The 16,447-nt window shown below is 35.1% G+C and overlaps 2 protein-coding genes across 3 annotated transcripts in view; one reads left to right on the forward strand and one right to left on the reverse strand.

Moving 5' to 3' along the window:
* Positions 1-1,125, reverse strand: part of LOC107701627 (E3 ubiquitin-protein ligase RNF6-like) — a 6,427-nt gene extending 5,302 nt beyond the window's left edge. The window contains exon 1 of the mRNA XM_016503668.1: positions 1,014-1,125. Within this exon, the coding sequence (XP_016359154.1) occupies positions 1,014-1,125 (112 nt within the window). The remainder of the gene's footprint in view (positions 1-1,013) is intronic.
* A 2,850-nt stretch (positions 1,126-3,975) lies between these two features.
* Positions 3,976-15,886, forward strand: LOC107701677 (cyclin-dependent kinase 8). Of its 2 annotated transcripts, none has more exons than XM_016503738.1 (13): positions 3,976-4,453; positions 8,822-8,897; positions 10,208-10,318; positions 10,407-10,547; positions 11,713-11,770; positions 11,886-12,017; positions 12,101-12,244; positions 13,120-13,189; positions 13,290-13,362; positions 13,442-13,539; positions 13,704-13,791; positions 13,931-14,092; positions 15,479-15,886. In XM_016503738.1, the coding sequence occupies exons 1-13, from the start codon at positions 4,326-4,328 to the stop codon at positions 15,602-15,604; spliced, it is 1,407 nt and encodes a 468-aa protein (XP_016359224.1). In that variant the 5' UTR covers positions 3,976-4,325; the 3' UTR covers positions 15,605-15,886. The 2 variants fall into 2 exon arrangements, with proteins under 2 accessions (XP_016359224.1, XP_016359225.1); XM_016503739.1 differs by having other exon boundaries at positions 3,977-4,453; positions 13,704-13,782.
* Positions 15,887-16,447: the final 561 nt, after the last annotated feature.

A 16,447-nucleotide genomic window follows, 5' to 3' on the forward strand; every position in this document is an offset into this window, starting at 1 on the left:
AAAAAAAAAAAAAAAAAAAAAAAGGATTTTGATGAAAAATAACATATCACATTATAGGACATGATAATTTCCCTAAAATATCTCAACTGTCAACTATTCATCTTTAATAAAAACATTAATACAATATATATATTAAAAAATCACTCTAGAATCTCCCAATGATCAGTTTACCCGTATGAAATCATGGTCTATAATATGCAAACCAGCTCCACATATAAACAATTAACTTGAGACAGCAAGAAAATGTACTCAAAATATCGTGGATATATGTAAGGAGAGTCTGAAGCATAAACTTCTCTCTGTCTAAAACATAGCCACCATTAAGAGACAGCACGACAAAATGAACGCCTCAAAGGCAATCCGTAAATCCCAGTATGGAAGCAAAACCGCTTTGACACAGGTCAAAACACACCGAGAGCCACGTGACGTTGAAAACAGTGTCAAATTAATTCATATGAATAACATCTCAGTCATTTCAAACAGTATTGCTGCTCTGTTATAATACAGTAGGCCACAGACAGCATCGCAGAACAAATCAGGCACCAAAACTGGGCTGTCAGCCTCACAACCAATCAGCGTCCGAGAAGCGATAACTGACAGCCAGATTATCCACTCAGCATCGGTTAAAGGAGGGACATGACAAAGAAAAAGTCGGGTTCCATGTCAGCTAGCAACCTATCCCAGAGACAATAAAAAGCCTAGGCTAGCACTCTACACAGGGTGAAATTCACAACTGAAATTTGTCATTAAACTGTCACCATCGTCTGTCATCGGGCAAACGCAAACCATGCGGTGGAGCGAGCTGTCATTTTAAATGCGCAACATCTTTGATGGTGTCGACAGATTGCTGACAAGCTAACTGTGGGCCAATGAAAGGTTTAGATCATTATTTTGACAAGATGAGGGAAAAATGTCACTGACACCAGAATGTAACAGAAAATACGAAATGTAATAACACTGTCCAAAATGAAAACAAAATAAAGAAACGGAGGTAGTAATAGATATGTAAGTACCTGAAACAGCAGCTGTAATATGGACGAGCTCTCTTTCCTCTCCGCTCTGATTACAATGTAGCCAAGATGGGACCAACGGAGCTACACAGACAACTGTCCGGACAACTACCATGTGCGCAAAACCAGTTCCCACAATAATTCTTCTTCTTTCCAGTTTAACGGCGGTTGGCATCCAGCTTTTCCCACAATAATACATCCGCAAATCCTACCTTTTCAGACGGCTGCTGGATATTCTTTACTCAATATGACGGCTGAAAACATTAAGAAGCCATTAGTGAATAAGTAACGAGCCAATTAGCCATGATAAGTGCTTATTGGCACATTTCGGTGTCAGGTCGGGCCCATGTCTCACGCTCCTCCTAATTAGAGACATTTGTGGGATTTTCACCCTCTTTACCCCATTTCACTTTTCATTTTTAGAGCCCATTTTTTACTTTTCAATATTTTGGCCCATATTTTAACACCTTAGACACAGTGGTGTGCGGTAGTGTTCTGAAATGAGGAGGCAAAGTCCTCAAAGTTTTTATTTTTATTTTTTAAATCAAATGTAAATTCATGTCCCAGTCACATCTTCTTGGTTAAATAATTACTTACACTATCAGAAAGAAAAAAACAATTCCATTTTATATTTTTACATTCAATATTCTATAATCAATATTGTATTGTATTCTATAATCAATTCATAATCAATATTCTATTTGTTAAAGCCAAGTATGCTAAAGCCATTTTACATTTATTCCAAAATAATAACTCAAGGCAGTAACAACTTATACAATATTTTATTTGTGAACTTATGTTCAGCTATTATTTTTAATAGTTATCTTTTAACTATTTTGAATTTTTCGGATAATCAGTCATCAAAGCTAGGTAAATATTGTCACAGACACTGAGATTTACTTTCAATTTCACCAAGCTGATTACTCACTAAAAACTCCCACACAGGTGATTTTTTTTTTGTTCTATTATTATTATTATTATTTTCTTATTGCTTACTTTTATACTCTTACTCAATAACCAATCATTTGTATTCTATATTTCCTACATTTTCCTAATGAATATTTTATGATTGATTTATATACTACAAAAACTTTTTTTGCCATTTTTATCACAGAATAAATCAGAAAATATATTTTATAGTTTCTAAAGGCTACTGTAATAAATGATATGCCAATTAACATTGCATCATTCATATACTTTATTTATTTGTTACCTGGAGATGACTTGAAAAAATATAAACCATGTATTGTCGCAAACGTGTTATTATTGTCTTCACGTTTCATCAGTCAAAACGTTTCTGCTTTTTATTCTGCTTAGCTACAGCCGGATGCCTTTGTCCAGGGCTTTCCAGGCAGGTCATAAGTTATTACTTTTCTGCATTTTTCTTCATTATTTTTACTGAATAATGTTTTCATTTTGGGGAAATTTTATATTCATAAATGTAAGTGATTTTAAAAAAAGCCATTGTTTTCTGTTTTTCAAAAGGAATTTTGGATGTATTGTAAATCTTTAAGGATGTTAAAATGCAAAACTGGAAGAAGACTACTTAGCTTATTGAAGAAGTTTAAACAAGACCTGTGTAATTTTTTTTCTTATTTGATTTCCATTTAGTGTTGTGCTCTGTTCTTTTGGATCTTCTTAAGATTTTGTACTGCCTTATTGTATTTGTGTTTTCCTGCAATAAAAAAATCATAAGAATAATAATTTTAAAAAAGTTATTACTTGTATGAGGCTGTTTTGTACTTTCTGCGGGAGAGCGCCCTCCGGCTTCCAGTATAAATGAAACATACACTGCATGAGAGCATTTACAAAGACTAAAAATATGATAGGGACTTTGGTGTTTAGCGCTCCATAATGTTCACATCGCCTCATTTTGGATACGAGTAATATGTCAGGTCATGCAAAGACTATCTTGTCTCTTTTAGGGGGTTTGTTAAAACTCAATGGGCTGTTACTTTACCTGCTGGTGTCGCTGTTGGACAATGTTTCTTTAGAAAAACGAGTGATTTATACACTTTTTAATGTAATATTTGTAATTTGTCGTTGTTTTATTTTTGTACTATGAATTTTTTTCTCATCCAATATTTTGGGGAGGCACAGTCTCCCTTGCCTCCTTGGAGAAAACGCCCCTGAGAATGAAAAATTCTCTCTCTAAAATTCTCTAAATTTTAATCCGCGCAATATGTATCGATTAACCCCCTGTTAACTTTAATTATGATATAATTAAACCTTGTTATTAAGGTTAATTTGATCTTATACATTTCAATATGTATTATTTGAAAGATAATTAAATAATTATATATGTTTGCGGGTGTGTGTTGTGTTTAACAGTGATAATGCGTGTTTGTTATTTGAAGAGGGTTAATAAAGGTTAAAAAAAAAATAACCACAGTAACAGTGAGAGGATGGATGACATTTCTGTGAGCAGTGAAATGCTTCATTTTGATAGAGTTGGGTATGTGTTTATTTATCTATATATATTTAGCCTACTTATCAATTCTGAACAACGTCAAATACTATATAATAAAAATAAGTGTAGTATTTTGTATAAATGTTAAAGCAAAAAAGCATTCAATTTTATTGTTAATAAATATTATATTGATAGTTGCTGATAAAATGAGCATTGTTATTAATTAGCCTATATTTTGTACATTCCTCTATGTATTTTATGTATAACTGTAAAAGCAATAAGATCATTCAATATTATAGTTAATAAATATTATACTGATAGTTCTTGATAAAATAAGCATATTTTGTTTCATTAGCTATATTTTATTGTTTTCGTAATTAAACCAGTTACACTATGTGAATTTGTTATTAATTACATTTTGTACATTCCTCTATGTATTTTATGTTAAAATGCAAAAAAACTAAGATGTACATAAGCATAAAACCGAAAAACAAAAGCACTCTTCAGTAAAGAGTTAAAATCCACGTGGTGCGCCACAAAGCCCATTCCTCGCCGTCTGTGTGGTTGCAAGTGCCATTCACGACGTTTTGCGACATTACCGTACGTGGACGCTCAACTCTCCCGGGTGAGATACCGGTTGAGCGGCGCAGTTGCACAGAAATATCAAAGAAAGCGACCGATAGTCCAATAACACTCTGCACTTTTTGTCAGATTAAAAGCACACGTGCTTCATACGCCGTCTCAGCTGCCCGTAATTGTTCGCGGTAAATGTGGACTCTTTAGTTGAGCTGAAAAGCGACGCGAGGGAAGGCAACTAATTGTCTAAACGGGGCTTGAAGTAAGTTGCCTCCCCAGCGACGCTTTAAAGGGAAGCCACAGCCCGGATCCCCAGAATAACGGTGAAAATGGACTATGATTTCAAAGTGAAGCTCACCGGAGAGAGAGAACGAGTCGAGGATCTCTTTGAGTACGAGGGATGTAAAGTTGGACGGGGTACTTATGGCCATGTCTACAAAGCAAAGAGGAAAGATGGGTGAGTTTGCAGGATGGACTTGTGCAGCGATATGAGGCCTGCGCTCCCGTCGCTCTGCTCTCAGAAACCAAAACAGACCGTGTGTTGTCCGCCCTCGGCCCGGTGTTTTAGAGAGACACGTCTCTTGTCTTCAGAGAGAGTTTGATATGCACAGCTCACAGGTTCAGTGGAGGCTTATTTTGAGGGGATTGTGAATGTACGTCAGCAGGCACGAGTGCTGTTGTGATTGACGAGTTTATGCAGGTGTATTTGATGCAGATTTAGATTTGCAACATCATGTGTTTTTTCTTCGCCATGATGAAAACTATATTTACCATTAACAAAAACTACACTTTCTTAAAGGCATCTTTAAGCAGCTGACTAAATTGCTGCTCCAAAATACACAACATTGCATAAAATCAGCATCTCTATTATAAAAGGAGGCTCTGATGCTGCTTTACATTCCATGTGAATAAAATACAGCATTATAGCAGCCTTATATGTTGCCTTTGTCGTGGCAGAGAATTCTAATGAATAGTTTCATATTTTATTTAGACTAATGTTTCTGTATAATTTGGTAACACTTTGCAATAAGGGCCTTTTGTTAATGCATTAACTAACAATGAGCGATAAACTTATTACAGTATTTTTTAATCTTTGTTAATGTTTATTAACTGTTCTTTGTTAATGTTAGCTCACTTTCTTTAATTGTTAGCAAGATTAATAAATGCTTTAGAAATATTGTTCATTGTTAGTTCATGTTAACAAAATGGAATCTTACCTATAATTTCATATTTAAACCAGTTAAATTTTTATAGCCTCAATTTTCTGTTATTGTTCTCTTCCAATGCGTTTGTCACATCAGCTGTATGAAGATATCATTAGTCTCCCAATTTCATGTCGACACCTGAATCCATTGCTGGTGTGATTGACATCACTTTTGAGATTTTACCGTGGAGATCAGTGTCCCCTGCACAGGTTTAGAGGAGGATCTTTTTAGCCTTTTTCAGGTTTCTTTTTTTTTTTTGGGTTTCTACTTCTCTTCTGCTGACTTATTGAAGTATCTCTGCAATTGCACTGGTTGCATAAGTGACTTTGGTGTCACTTACCAGTTTATTACAGCAGACGTTGAGTATTATGAAAGGTTGTTATAACATCAATACAGCCTTGACATGCCATGCTTCGTATTGGTTTGTCAACAGTAGCCTTCCAGGGAATAAAGGCCAGTGTATAACAAAGCACCTCTAATTCTGTAAAATGTTTTTGTCGTCATAAAAAAAAACTAACGTTGTGATGCAGAAATGATTTTCATATACTGATGTTTACAGAAGAGGATGGGTGTAGAATATACCATTGAAATACAGATTGGAAGGAGAATTGGGAGGTCTGTTTTATTAGAAGTCTGTTGGGGGAAAAAGGGAGTTGAAATTCCTGTGCTCTCAATGTTTTTGGTAACTTGCCGATAGGAATATATTCTCCAAAACTTTCTCACATCAGAGACAAAAACACAGGGATTTGTCTGTGCTCTTCATCCAAAGAAGGACAAATGATTATTTTCTAACACAATGATCAAAGGGCTGAGAATAACAGTATGACAAGTGTAACCTTTCTAGGATTAGATCATTTATAAACACCCAAGTCATTTATCAGGCTTTCTAATTAGACTGTGCCAACACATATGATAGTCTGCTGAATTTGTGTGGTCCTTTGATTTTTGTGGTGCATAAAACGATGATGGAATCACTGAATTCGGTCATAAAAATGGAATTTACTGTATAACATGGAATGTCACCGAATTTGGCAAAATTTGGATGAATAAATCAAAAGAACAATTTACCATAAGTAAACTAAATCACAATGTGGACTAGTGTCTGTGAATATTAAACCACAAAAAAGTCTTCTATAGAATGTACTTAAAGTAACAACTACAATAATAATACCGTTTTTAAAGACATTATTTTTAAAGGAATATCACTCTATCACAATTTTTTGTTCATGTTTCAATTCAGTAAACTCTTGTGCACCACTTTGTCAAAAAAAAATTAAAAGAATTGTTTGAATTTCATTTGACTAAATTTCAAAAGATTCATTAAAAGTTAAAGTTTTATGCGTTTACTTGATTACCACCATTTTTGAAAAGTAAATGTGTATTAAATCATAAATCCAGAAAAATTAAAACCGACAAAACAGAATGTCTGAAAAAAAGAGAACAATTTTCATAGGCCCTATTATCATAATTGAATTAAATTCATTAAACATTCTTTTTGATTATTAAAATTTTATTATACCATTAAAAGAATAAAACTGATTTAATGGGGCCTTAAATTTCTAATTCCAGCTGCAGTGTCAATTAAAACCCTTATTTGGACATTTTTGGAAAGAAATGAAACGACCATGACTGATAGTTTCACATTTATTGATTAGAAATTAGAGCTGTGACTTGGGGGAATTGAAAAAATACCTAAAAATCCCATTCTACATTTTACTTGTATTAGTGTTTTTTTGGTGGGAAAACTGGACAGAAAATAACCCTCAATGTCTGCAGGACATCAGTGGTCATATTGAGGTAGCTGAAATAGCAATCCTCCCAATTTGCATAAGATTTTATTGTATTTAGTGCTATCACATGGGATTTGTTTTATTTTGTTCGACACGCTAATTTGATGTTTAACTTCTAATGGTTATTTGGTTCTTGTGCAGCTATCTTTATTTCACACTAGTGTTGTCAAAAGACCCGGTATTTCGGTACCAAGTCGGTACTAAAAAAATGAAAACGTTACGGTACCAGGTTTTTTTAAGTACCGGTGGTACCGAGTACCTGGTCAACCCGGTTCTTGATGCGCTAAACGAAAGCTATCCTCTTCCAGTGTTGCCAAGTGCGAGGTTTTCCCGCGGAATTGGGCTGCTTTAACACTGTTTGCCGCAGGTTGTTTTTCATGTCCGCGGGTTGAAAAACGACCCCATTAACATGATATTTAGCCCCTGGAATGCGAATTTTACCAGGGGAACCCCACCAAAACACGCGTATTTTATCCTCGGAACGCGATTTTTAACGGGGGACCCCTCGAAACGCAATTGGGCGGGTTTTGTTGTGAAAACCTGGCAACCTCTTCATAAAAGCAGTGGCGACCTCAAGAGGAGGAAACGCATCAAACTAACAAAACACCCCGATCAAGTTCAAGCAGGTAAGTTTCAATTACATTTTTAATATTTAGAGCTTCTGTTATGAATATTATTCCATATTTTAATTTGAATTTCGGATTGAAATAAACATCGCCGTTAGCGTATAGGTAGTTAATCGTTAGCATAAGCGCGGCTAACGCTAATATAATGAGCATTAGAATGAATTTTGTTCAAAATGATTTCTTTGTTAACTATTTAATGCTCCTATAACTTTTATTACTGTAAAAAACAGGAGGACATAATGGTATTTACTATTTTTACACACCAGAGGCTTTTAAATGAACTGTGTATCCAAAATATGCGTGTTAGAGAATGTACAAATGTATGTTAACAGTGTCATATCAGTCCGTCAGAAAAAGTTTTTTTTTGTTTTGTTAAGTTAGTTGTAATTCTTGGCTGAATATCTCTAGCAGGTTTTAAAAGCCCTTTAAAATTAAATATGAACAGTTTGGGCATTAAATGAAAGTAACGTCACATTTTATCTCCTGTATAGACTTTACTGTACAATGACTTAATGTTTTCTAACGTGAGTTAGATCTAGTAACATCTTACAGTGAGTGAACAATATATTTTTAAAAAAACTTGAAATCGCATCATATGACCCCTTTAAATAAGTATAAAGAATGGCATTGGTTTTGTACATTTAATTTTTGTTTAACGTTATTAATAAAAATGTTGTTCAATTAGCATGTTTTTGTGTTTTGCTTTGGTACCGAAATTGGTACCGAGAACCGTGGATTTTCACTGGTATTGGTACCGAATACTGAAATTTTGGTACCGTGACAACACTAGTCCAGACTGCCTGGTGGCCAAAGTCTCACTTGAAGGTCCTAAGCATTTAAAGATGTTTTTGTTCACCATAGAAGCTGATTGTTTATGAGCGGTTTACAGCTAATTTGTTCTCCAGAAACTGTACAGGGCGTTGTGAGATCTTATAGGCAGATTATTGTTATTATTATTTTTTTTTTTTTGTAGGATTTCATTTCAACATTACCGTCTTGCTTCATGTTAGTTGTCGGGAGACTTGTGAGTTTTTGAAGGTGTGCTGGTAATAAAAGAGTCAAAATCATCTGCTTAAAATTCTGCTGGGTCTTTCCCAGTGGATTACTTCCCTCTATAAGGGGTTTAATATGATGTTTAGGTATAGATTTAGGGAAATGTAGTGTACTGAAGAGTAATTGCGGATGCTGATATGTCTATTTGCAGGAAGGATGATAAAGATTATGCTCTGAAGCAGATTGAAGGCACAGGGATCTCTATGTCTGCCTGCAGAGAGATAGCAGTAAGTACATCAAGCTTTAAACGTGTTCCTGTGAAGGGGATCTTCAAGTAGCTCTGGCACATGCCATCTTGGTTAAACAAGTTCCCGGAAATACATTTATAGCATGTGGATACTTTAGGGAGTTAAAATCTGTTAACTATTATTAGCTCTATGAATTTTTAAGAAAATTTGAATACTTATATTCTCATGTAATGTGCAGTAAAGGAATAGTTCACTTAAAAATTGAAAGTTGTCATTATTTTTATAATGACATTTGTTGTTTCAAATCCGTATGGCTTCAGTATAATGAAAGTGAATGAAAACTAGGACTGTCAAGCTCCGAAATGATAAAAAAGCACAATTAAAATGTCATAAAAGTACTTTGCTCATATGCTAAAATCTTTGTGTGAGAAACAGACCGAAACTGAACCTTTCCTTGATATGCTGGAAATAATTTTGTCAGTTTCATAAACAAACGATTGTTTTGGGTTAATGATTCAGGGGATGCAGTTCACAAAACAGCTGAATGACTGCACCCGAAATCGCATACTTCCCTACAATATATTAGGTGAACAGAGTAGTATGTCCAAATTCACAAATATTCATAAAAAATAGCCAAAAACTTCCCAGCTGGCATACTATTTCCAGAGGGATTTTGAAGTGTGGACACTTTGCTATCCCATGAGGCCACGGGAGAGGATTTGTGAAAGGTAGTGAAGTGATTCAACTGACACGGGTAGATCACATGACTATGACAACATGATGAATGTAGTAGGTCCGGATTATATTCATACTATACGGAACAACTTATTTAAAAGAAGTAGTCAGAAGAGTATGTGATTTCAGACGCAGCCATAAATTTGTTTTCAACTGATCCGGTTCTCCAGTTCAGCGATTAACAGTTCACTGAATGTGAAGATTATTAGTAAATAACTATTTATATTTTGGTTTATTCATCACACAAATGTCTCATTTGGTTTCAGAAGAATTGAAATATAGTGTATTAGTCATATGGACCACTTTTATGATGCTTTGTGTCCTTTTTGAAGCTACAAAACTCCAGTCCCCATTCATTGTAATTGCGTGGAAAAGAGCAACCAGCACATTATTCAAAATTTCTGCTTTTGCCTTCCTTAGTCATAAAGCTTTGGAACAACGAGAGGGGAGGGTGAATAAACAATGACAGAATTTTTTTATTTTTGGCCTAACTATCCTTTTAATAAGCATACTTCAGGCTGAAGTGATTTTGTGTACTTTGGGTGCTCTGTAGATGTCTGTCTCAGCATGTGCGCTTGTGTGTGTGTGTGTTCGTTCTTGTTTGCTCCCTGCAGCTGCTGCGTGAACTGAAGCACCCCAATGTGATCTCGCTGCAGAAGGTTTTCCTGTCACATGCAGACCGCAAAGTGTGGCTTCTCTTTGACTACGCTGAACATGACCTCTGGGTAACATACAGTCAAACGCTCATGCACACACACAGAGAAATGTTTGTATACAGTACATATCTTGCTGAGGGTCTACGTGTCTTTGTAGCACATCATCAAGTTCCACAGAGCCTCCAAGGCCAATAAGAAGCCTCTTCAGCTGCCACGTGGGATGGTAAAGTCTTTGCTCTACCAGATCCTGGACGGCATCCACTATTTGCACGCCAACTGGGTCCTGCACAGAGACCTGGTGAGGTTCAATGTGTGTTATATTGAACAGTTAATGTCCATCCAGATGTAGCTCATTTGCCCTGGCTGATTATTAGAAATCCCATGACAATTTCCAGTAGGTGGCAGCATTTATAAAATAATTTTTTTATATTTTTGTGTCACAACAGATGTAAGGACATAATTTATGTCTTAATGATTTTATTTTGTTCTTTTTGAGGAAGAGATATTTGTGGAAAAAAATAAATGTAACTTATTCGCCAAGCTGTGTTGTTATGGTTAACTAAAAGTGAAACTATTAAAATTTGATTTTGGTATTTTAATTAAAAAAATAATAAAATAAAATAAAAAATATTAGATGGAAAAATGTAAAAATTAGAAATTAGAACAAGCTAAATAGAAATGTTTTAAAAAATGTAATAAAAATTAAAAGCAAATAACAAAATTACTAAAACTTAAGAAAAAAATAAAAAATAATGGTTAATTCAGAAATAAATACCTCTACTTAATACTAGAATAACACTGTTGCCAAATGATGCATGAATGAATTCTAAATAAATATAAAGCAATTCTTGAAAAATGTTAATGCTAATTGAACCAAGCCTCAATTAGTATCAGTATTTACTTAAAAAAAAACAAAAAAACATCCTGTTCTGAAAAAAAAATTATATATATATGTTAGTGTTGTCAAATGATTAATCGCATCCAAAATAAAAGTTTTTGTTTACATAATATATGTGTGTATACTGTGTATATTTATTAGGTATATATAAATACCAACACATGCATGTATATATTTAAGAAAAATGTTATGTTTATATATTAAATATATTTATATGTAATATAAAATATAAGAATATGAATATATAAATGTATAAACATGTAAATATAAAAAATATATATACTGTGTGTATTTATATATACATAATAAATATACACAGTACACATACATATATAATGTAAACAAAAACTTTTATTTTGGATGCGATTAATCGCGATTAATCATATAAAAAAATTTTGACCCTGATAAAAATATTGCAAAATACTGTTTCATGGCTATAAAGGATTATTCATGCATGGTAAGTTTTCGAAATCCTAAAAAGTTGCAAAGAAGTTACAGCATCAGTTATCACACTGAAATGAGAGAGGAAGTATTACAGCTCTGAACTTTGACTCTTTCACCACAGAAACCTGCCAACATATTGGTTATGGGAGAAGGTCCTGAAAGAGGACGTGTGAAGATAGGTATGACATCAGCTCTGTTTCCTTTCTCTTGTGACAAAAAGAAGAGAGATGTGTGCATCAGAGTGTTTTGATGAACAATCATGACCATTTTTAAAATTCTGTCCCTGATGTGCAGCTGATATGGGTTTTGCACGGCTCTTCAACTCACCACTGAAGCCTTTAGCAGATCTGGATCCTGTAGTTGTTACGTTCTGGTACAGAGCACCAGAGCTGCTGCTGGGAGCCAGGCATTACACCAAAGCCATTGGTGAGATGTTTGTATAAGTGTGTGTGCAAATGCACATTTAAAAAGTGTATTCTAGATTTGGTGACTTTCTCTCTCCTTCTCAGATATCTGGGCGATCGGCTGTATCTTTGCTGAGCTTTTGACCTCAGAGCCTATCTTCCACTGTCGACAGGAGGACATTAAGACCAGTAATCCTTACCATCACGATCAGCTGGACCGGATCTTTAATGTCATGGGCTTTCCTGCAGGTATAACCAGAGCTGCTGCTGGGAGACAGGCATTACACCAAAGCCATTGGTGAGATGTTTGTATAAGTGTGTGTGCAAATGCACATTTAAAAAGTGTATTCTAGATTTGGTGACTTTCTCTCTCCTTCTCAGATATCTGGGCGATCGGCTGTATCTTTGCTGAGCTTTTGACCTCAGAGCCTATCTTCCACTGTCGACAGGAGGACATTAAGACCAGTAATCCTTACCATCACGATCAGCTGGACCGGATCTTTAATGTCATGGGCTTTCCTGCAGGTATTCATCGTCCACTTGACATTGATTCGGTGAAAACTTTGAGACTGTGAGACTTTTGTTTTTTTACTTGAGTTCTTACAGGTCCCTCAGTGTCTTTTTAATGAGTCAAAGGTAATTTTCTCTTGCAGAAACAATCCACAGAAGTGAAAAATCAATACCTTTTTGTTGTTTAAATATTTATAAGGTTCTGTGTGTAAGGATGAAATTATTAATAATTCTGGATGAGGTACTGATTCCTCTTAATGATTTTATTTTGTACTTTAACTGAAATAACTTAGTTTAAATTACTAATGCTAAAACAAAACTAACAAAATAAATTATAGCCAAATAGGGGAAAAAATACAATGATGGTAATAAAAATGACAAAAACATAAAATTACTAAAACTTAAGCAAAAATTAATATATACACTGAAAATATAAAAATAAAGGCTAATTTGAAATATTGAAACAAATACTTAGTATACAAATAATGCTAAAATAACACTGTTGTCAAATGAATATTTGTTGTTTAAATATTTATATTTGCTGTTACAGTTAATAGTTAACAATGCTTCAGTCAATTGTCCTGATAATCTTTGTAATCTAATTTTCTTCTCAGATAAAGACTGGGAAGACATTAAGAAGATGCCGGAACACTCTACGTTGATGAAAGACTTTAGGAGGAATACGTTAGTTTGATTTCATCTTTGACTGTAAAAATGTCATACTAATAAGGCCTTTCATTGACTAGGGTTTTTTATTTGATGGCATTTGTTCCTCTTGCTGTAGGTACACTAACTGCAGCCTTATAAAATATATGGAGAAACATAAAGTTAAACCTGACAGCAAAGCATTCCACTTGGTAAGTGGGCGAATAGAATTGCAAATCTCATTTATTCGTTCTCATATATTTAACTGTAAACTTATGAACTCCCTCTCAGCTGCAAAAGCTGCTTACTATGGACCCAATCCGCCGAATCACATCTGAGCAGGCCATGCAAGACTCGTACTTCCTGGAGGAGCCTTTACCCACGTCTGAGTGAGTGATTTTAGGAGCAGAATCAGCTTTCTGCATGACCTAAACAATTGGGATTAGGATTTTTGTATGTTTAATGTTTGTACACTGAAATTAGGGCAACCACGGTGCTCTACTTACATAAGATATTGTTTAGGGTATATTTAAAATAGCTCTGTTTTGTTTAGTGTCTTTGCTGGCTGCCAGATTCCTTATCCCAAACGAGAATTCCTGACAGAAGAAGAGCCGGAAGACAAGGCAGATAAAGTAAGAAATGTGTGTTTTCTGCTTTTTGAGTATTTCTGTGTCAGTGTGAATGTGTCTCTGTCCGTTTAGTTTCTAACTATGATGTAGTTAATTACATTTTTAATTGAGATTTATGCATTGTAATTTTCTTTCTCTCCTACAACTGCAGAAAAACCAGCAGCAGCAGCAGCAGGGGAACAACCACACCAATGGGGCGGGTCACACAGGTAACCCTGACAACAGCCACGCACAAGGCCCGCCTCTGAAGAAGGTGAGAGTGGTTCCGCCCACTACTACCTCAGGTGGCCTGATCATGACCTCAGATTACCAGGTAACACATGTAAACATAAACCTTTGTTATTTATTTATTTTTTGTATTTTACAAACAGGCTTTGAAATGAACCTTCTATTGCCCATCAGCCACAATAATTGATGAATGTCCAATTTTTCCAGTCAGTTACCTGCCTATTTTATTTCTTTATAATATGCAATACTGTTCAAAAGTTTGGGGTCCTAAGATTTTTTTAAATGTTTTTGAAAGAACTCTCTTATGCTCACCAAGGCTGCATTTATTTAGTCAAAATGCAATAAAAATGTTATAAATGTGAAATATTACTAGAATGTAAAATAACTGTTTTCTGTTTTAACTGCATTTTAAACTGTAATTCATTCCTGTGTTGGCAAAGCTGAATTTCCAGCATCTATCATTCCTGTCTTTAGTGTCACATGATCCTTCAGAAATCATTCTAATATACTGATTTGCTGCTCAATAAACATTTCATATTATTAGTATAAATGTTTAAAGTTGTGCTGCTTCATTTTTTTCTTATGGAAACCAGGATACATTTTCAGAATTATTTAATAAATAGAATGTTCAAAACAACAGCATTTATTATAAATGTGTTTACTGTCGCTGTAGATTAATTTTATTATTATCATTGTTGAAAACAGTTGTGCTGCTTAATATATTTGTGATTTTTGTGCAGCATTTATCTGAAAAAGGAATCTTTTGTAACAATGTAGAAGGTTTTACTATAACTTTTTTGTATCAATTTAATATATATATATATATGTATATGTGTGTATGCATGCATTTATGTGTATATATATATATATATATATATATATATATTTAGTGTGTGTGCCAACATCACCCTATCATTGTTTTGGTGTCACAAAATGTAAAATACATCGTCTCTCTTAATAGCTTTAATGCATTTAGCGATTTGTAGTGAACTGTATTGAAATATGAATATTAGCCATGTCTGTCATTAGCCAGTTCAGCACAGTAGTCTTTTCCATCATTGCTATTGTGTATGTGTAGGAAAAAGATTAAACCGCATAATATCTGTGAAATTTAGCAAATTTAAGCAAATATTTCCATGTATTAATTTAGTACATTTAGTCAGTTGTTTGTATTCACGTTTTCTCTGGTCTTCAATGTGGATTATCGTCTCATTTTGGTCCTTATTAGTTGCGATAGCCTCTCAGTCCATTTTCCTCCATGCTTTCTTTCATCTAGATCCTGAAAGTTTCCATTTACATGCATTCATTTGTGTCTTGAGTGCTTGCTGCTGCATGCATGAGCAGCAAAGAGCTACTTAAAGGTCTTAAAAACAGTCAGTCAGACCCCATGAGTTGTTGTTGTTGTTTTCTGTTGAGTTCGAATCACGTGTTGCTTCTAAAGCATGCAGAACGCTGTTCTTCTGTGTTCCAGCGCTCCAATCCACATGCTGCCTACCAGAACCCAGGACCAAGCACATCATTGCCCCAAAGCAGCATGGGATACTCCTCTACCTCCCAGCAGCCTCCACAGTACTCACACCAGACCCACCGCTACTGAGTCAGGCCACGCCCCCCTCTCACAGTGCCCAATAGGGAGAATGTACTTAGGGAGGCGGGTGTGGACCTGAGCCAAACCGCCCCACCCACTGAGTGCTTTGCTGTGCAGCATTTCCACCGCAGGAACAATAACTGTAACCAAACAACACATCACCGTATCATACAGCCAACATTATCCTTCGCTGACAAAAGGAGAAAGAAAAAAATGAAATAAATAATAGACTCTAAGTGAAAACAAATGAAAAAAGCTGATGAAAAGTGGATATTTGTTCCATTGGTGATAGTTCAAGTCCTCGCTGCAAGTCTGTGATACTTCACAAAAAAGAAAAACACAAAAAAAGCAACAAACATTCTCAATATGTGGTACTGAACAGCTGCACTATGGAGTGAGACTGGTTTGGAGTGAGGTGGAGATCCACCATACCATCCAACCTCTTTAGCCCCAGTCCTTCTTGCCCTCACTTTGAAATCCGTTGGCCTCTCCAAGACTCAAAGCTGCTATGTGACTGCCAGCAAAGACAGAATGACGTTTGTCAGTCTGTCTGTCTCTCCGTCTGCCCTTATACACACATACACATGCACTCACTCTTTTAGCCCATTGCTGGGGACCGAATTCTCTGTGCTGGAGCTGCTGACTGAAGCATAATGAGAACCTCTAGTGCCCCCTGCTGCATCATACTGGTAGAAGGCGGTATAAAAGAAACAACAAACTTGATTTTAGTAGTTAATAATTTAATGTTTTGGTTTTTAAGTTAGGAGAGGTCAGCAACTTCCATTTTGCTGTCAGAAAGGCTGTTATGCGTGAAAGATTGGCCTTAGAACTTCATGACAAAAGTTGTGTGGA

This window comes from Sinocyclocheilus anshuiensis, unplaced genomic scaffold (assembly GCF_001515605.1).
Source record: "Sinocyclocheilus anshuiensis isolate Anshui unplaced genomic scaffold, SAMN03320099.WGS_v1.1 scaffold1626, whole genome shotgun sequence".
Taxonomy (NCBI): domain Eukaryota; kingdom Metazoa; phylum Chordata; class Actinopteri; order Cypriniformes; family Cyprinidae; genus Sinocyclocheilus; species Sinocyclocheilus anshuiensis.

Coding starts and splice junctions, on each gene's coding strand:
- LOC107701677 (XM_016503738.1), top strand. CDS start 4,326: ATGGACTATGATTTCAAAGTGAAGCTCACCGGAGAGAGAGAACGAGTC. Junction 11,771..11,885: donor AAGAGGACGTGTGAAGATAG/GTATGACATCAG, acceptor CCTGATGTGCAG/CTGATATGGGTTTTGCACGG. Junction 13,792..13,930: donor AGGCAGATAAAGTAAGAAAT/GTGTGTTTTCTG, acceptor CTACAACTGCAG/AAAAACCAGCAGCAGCAGCA.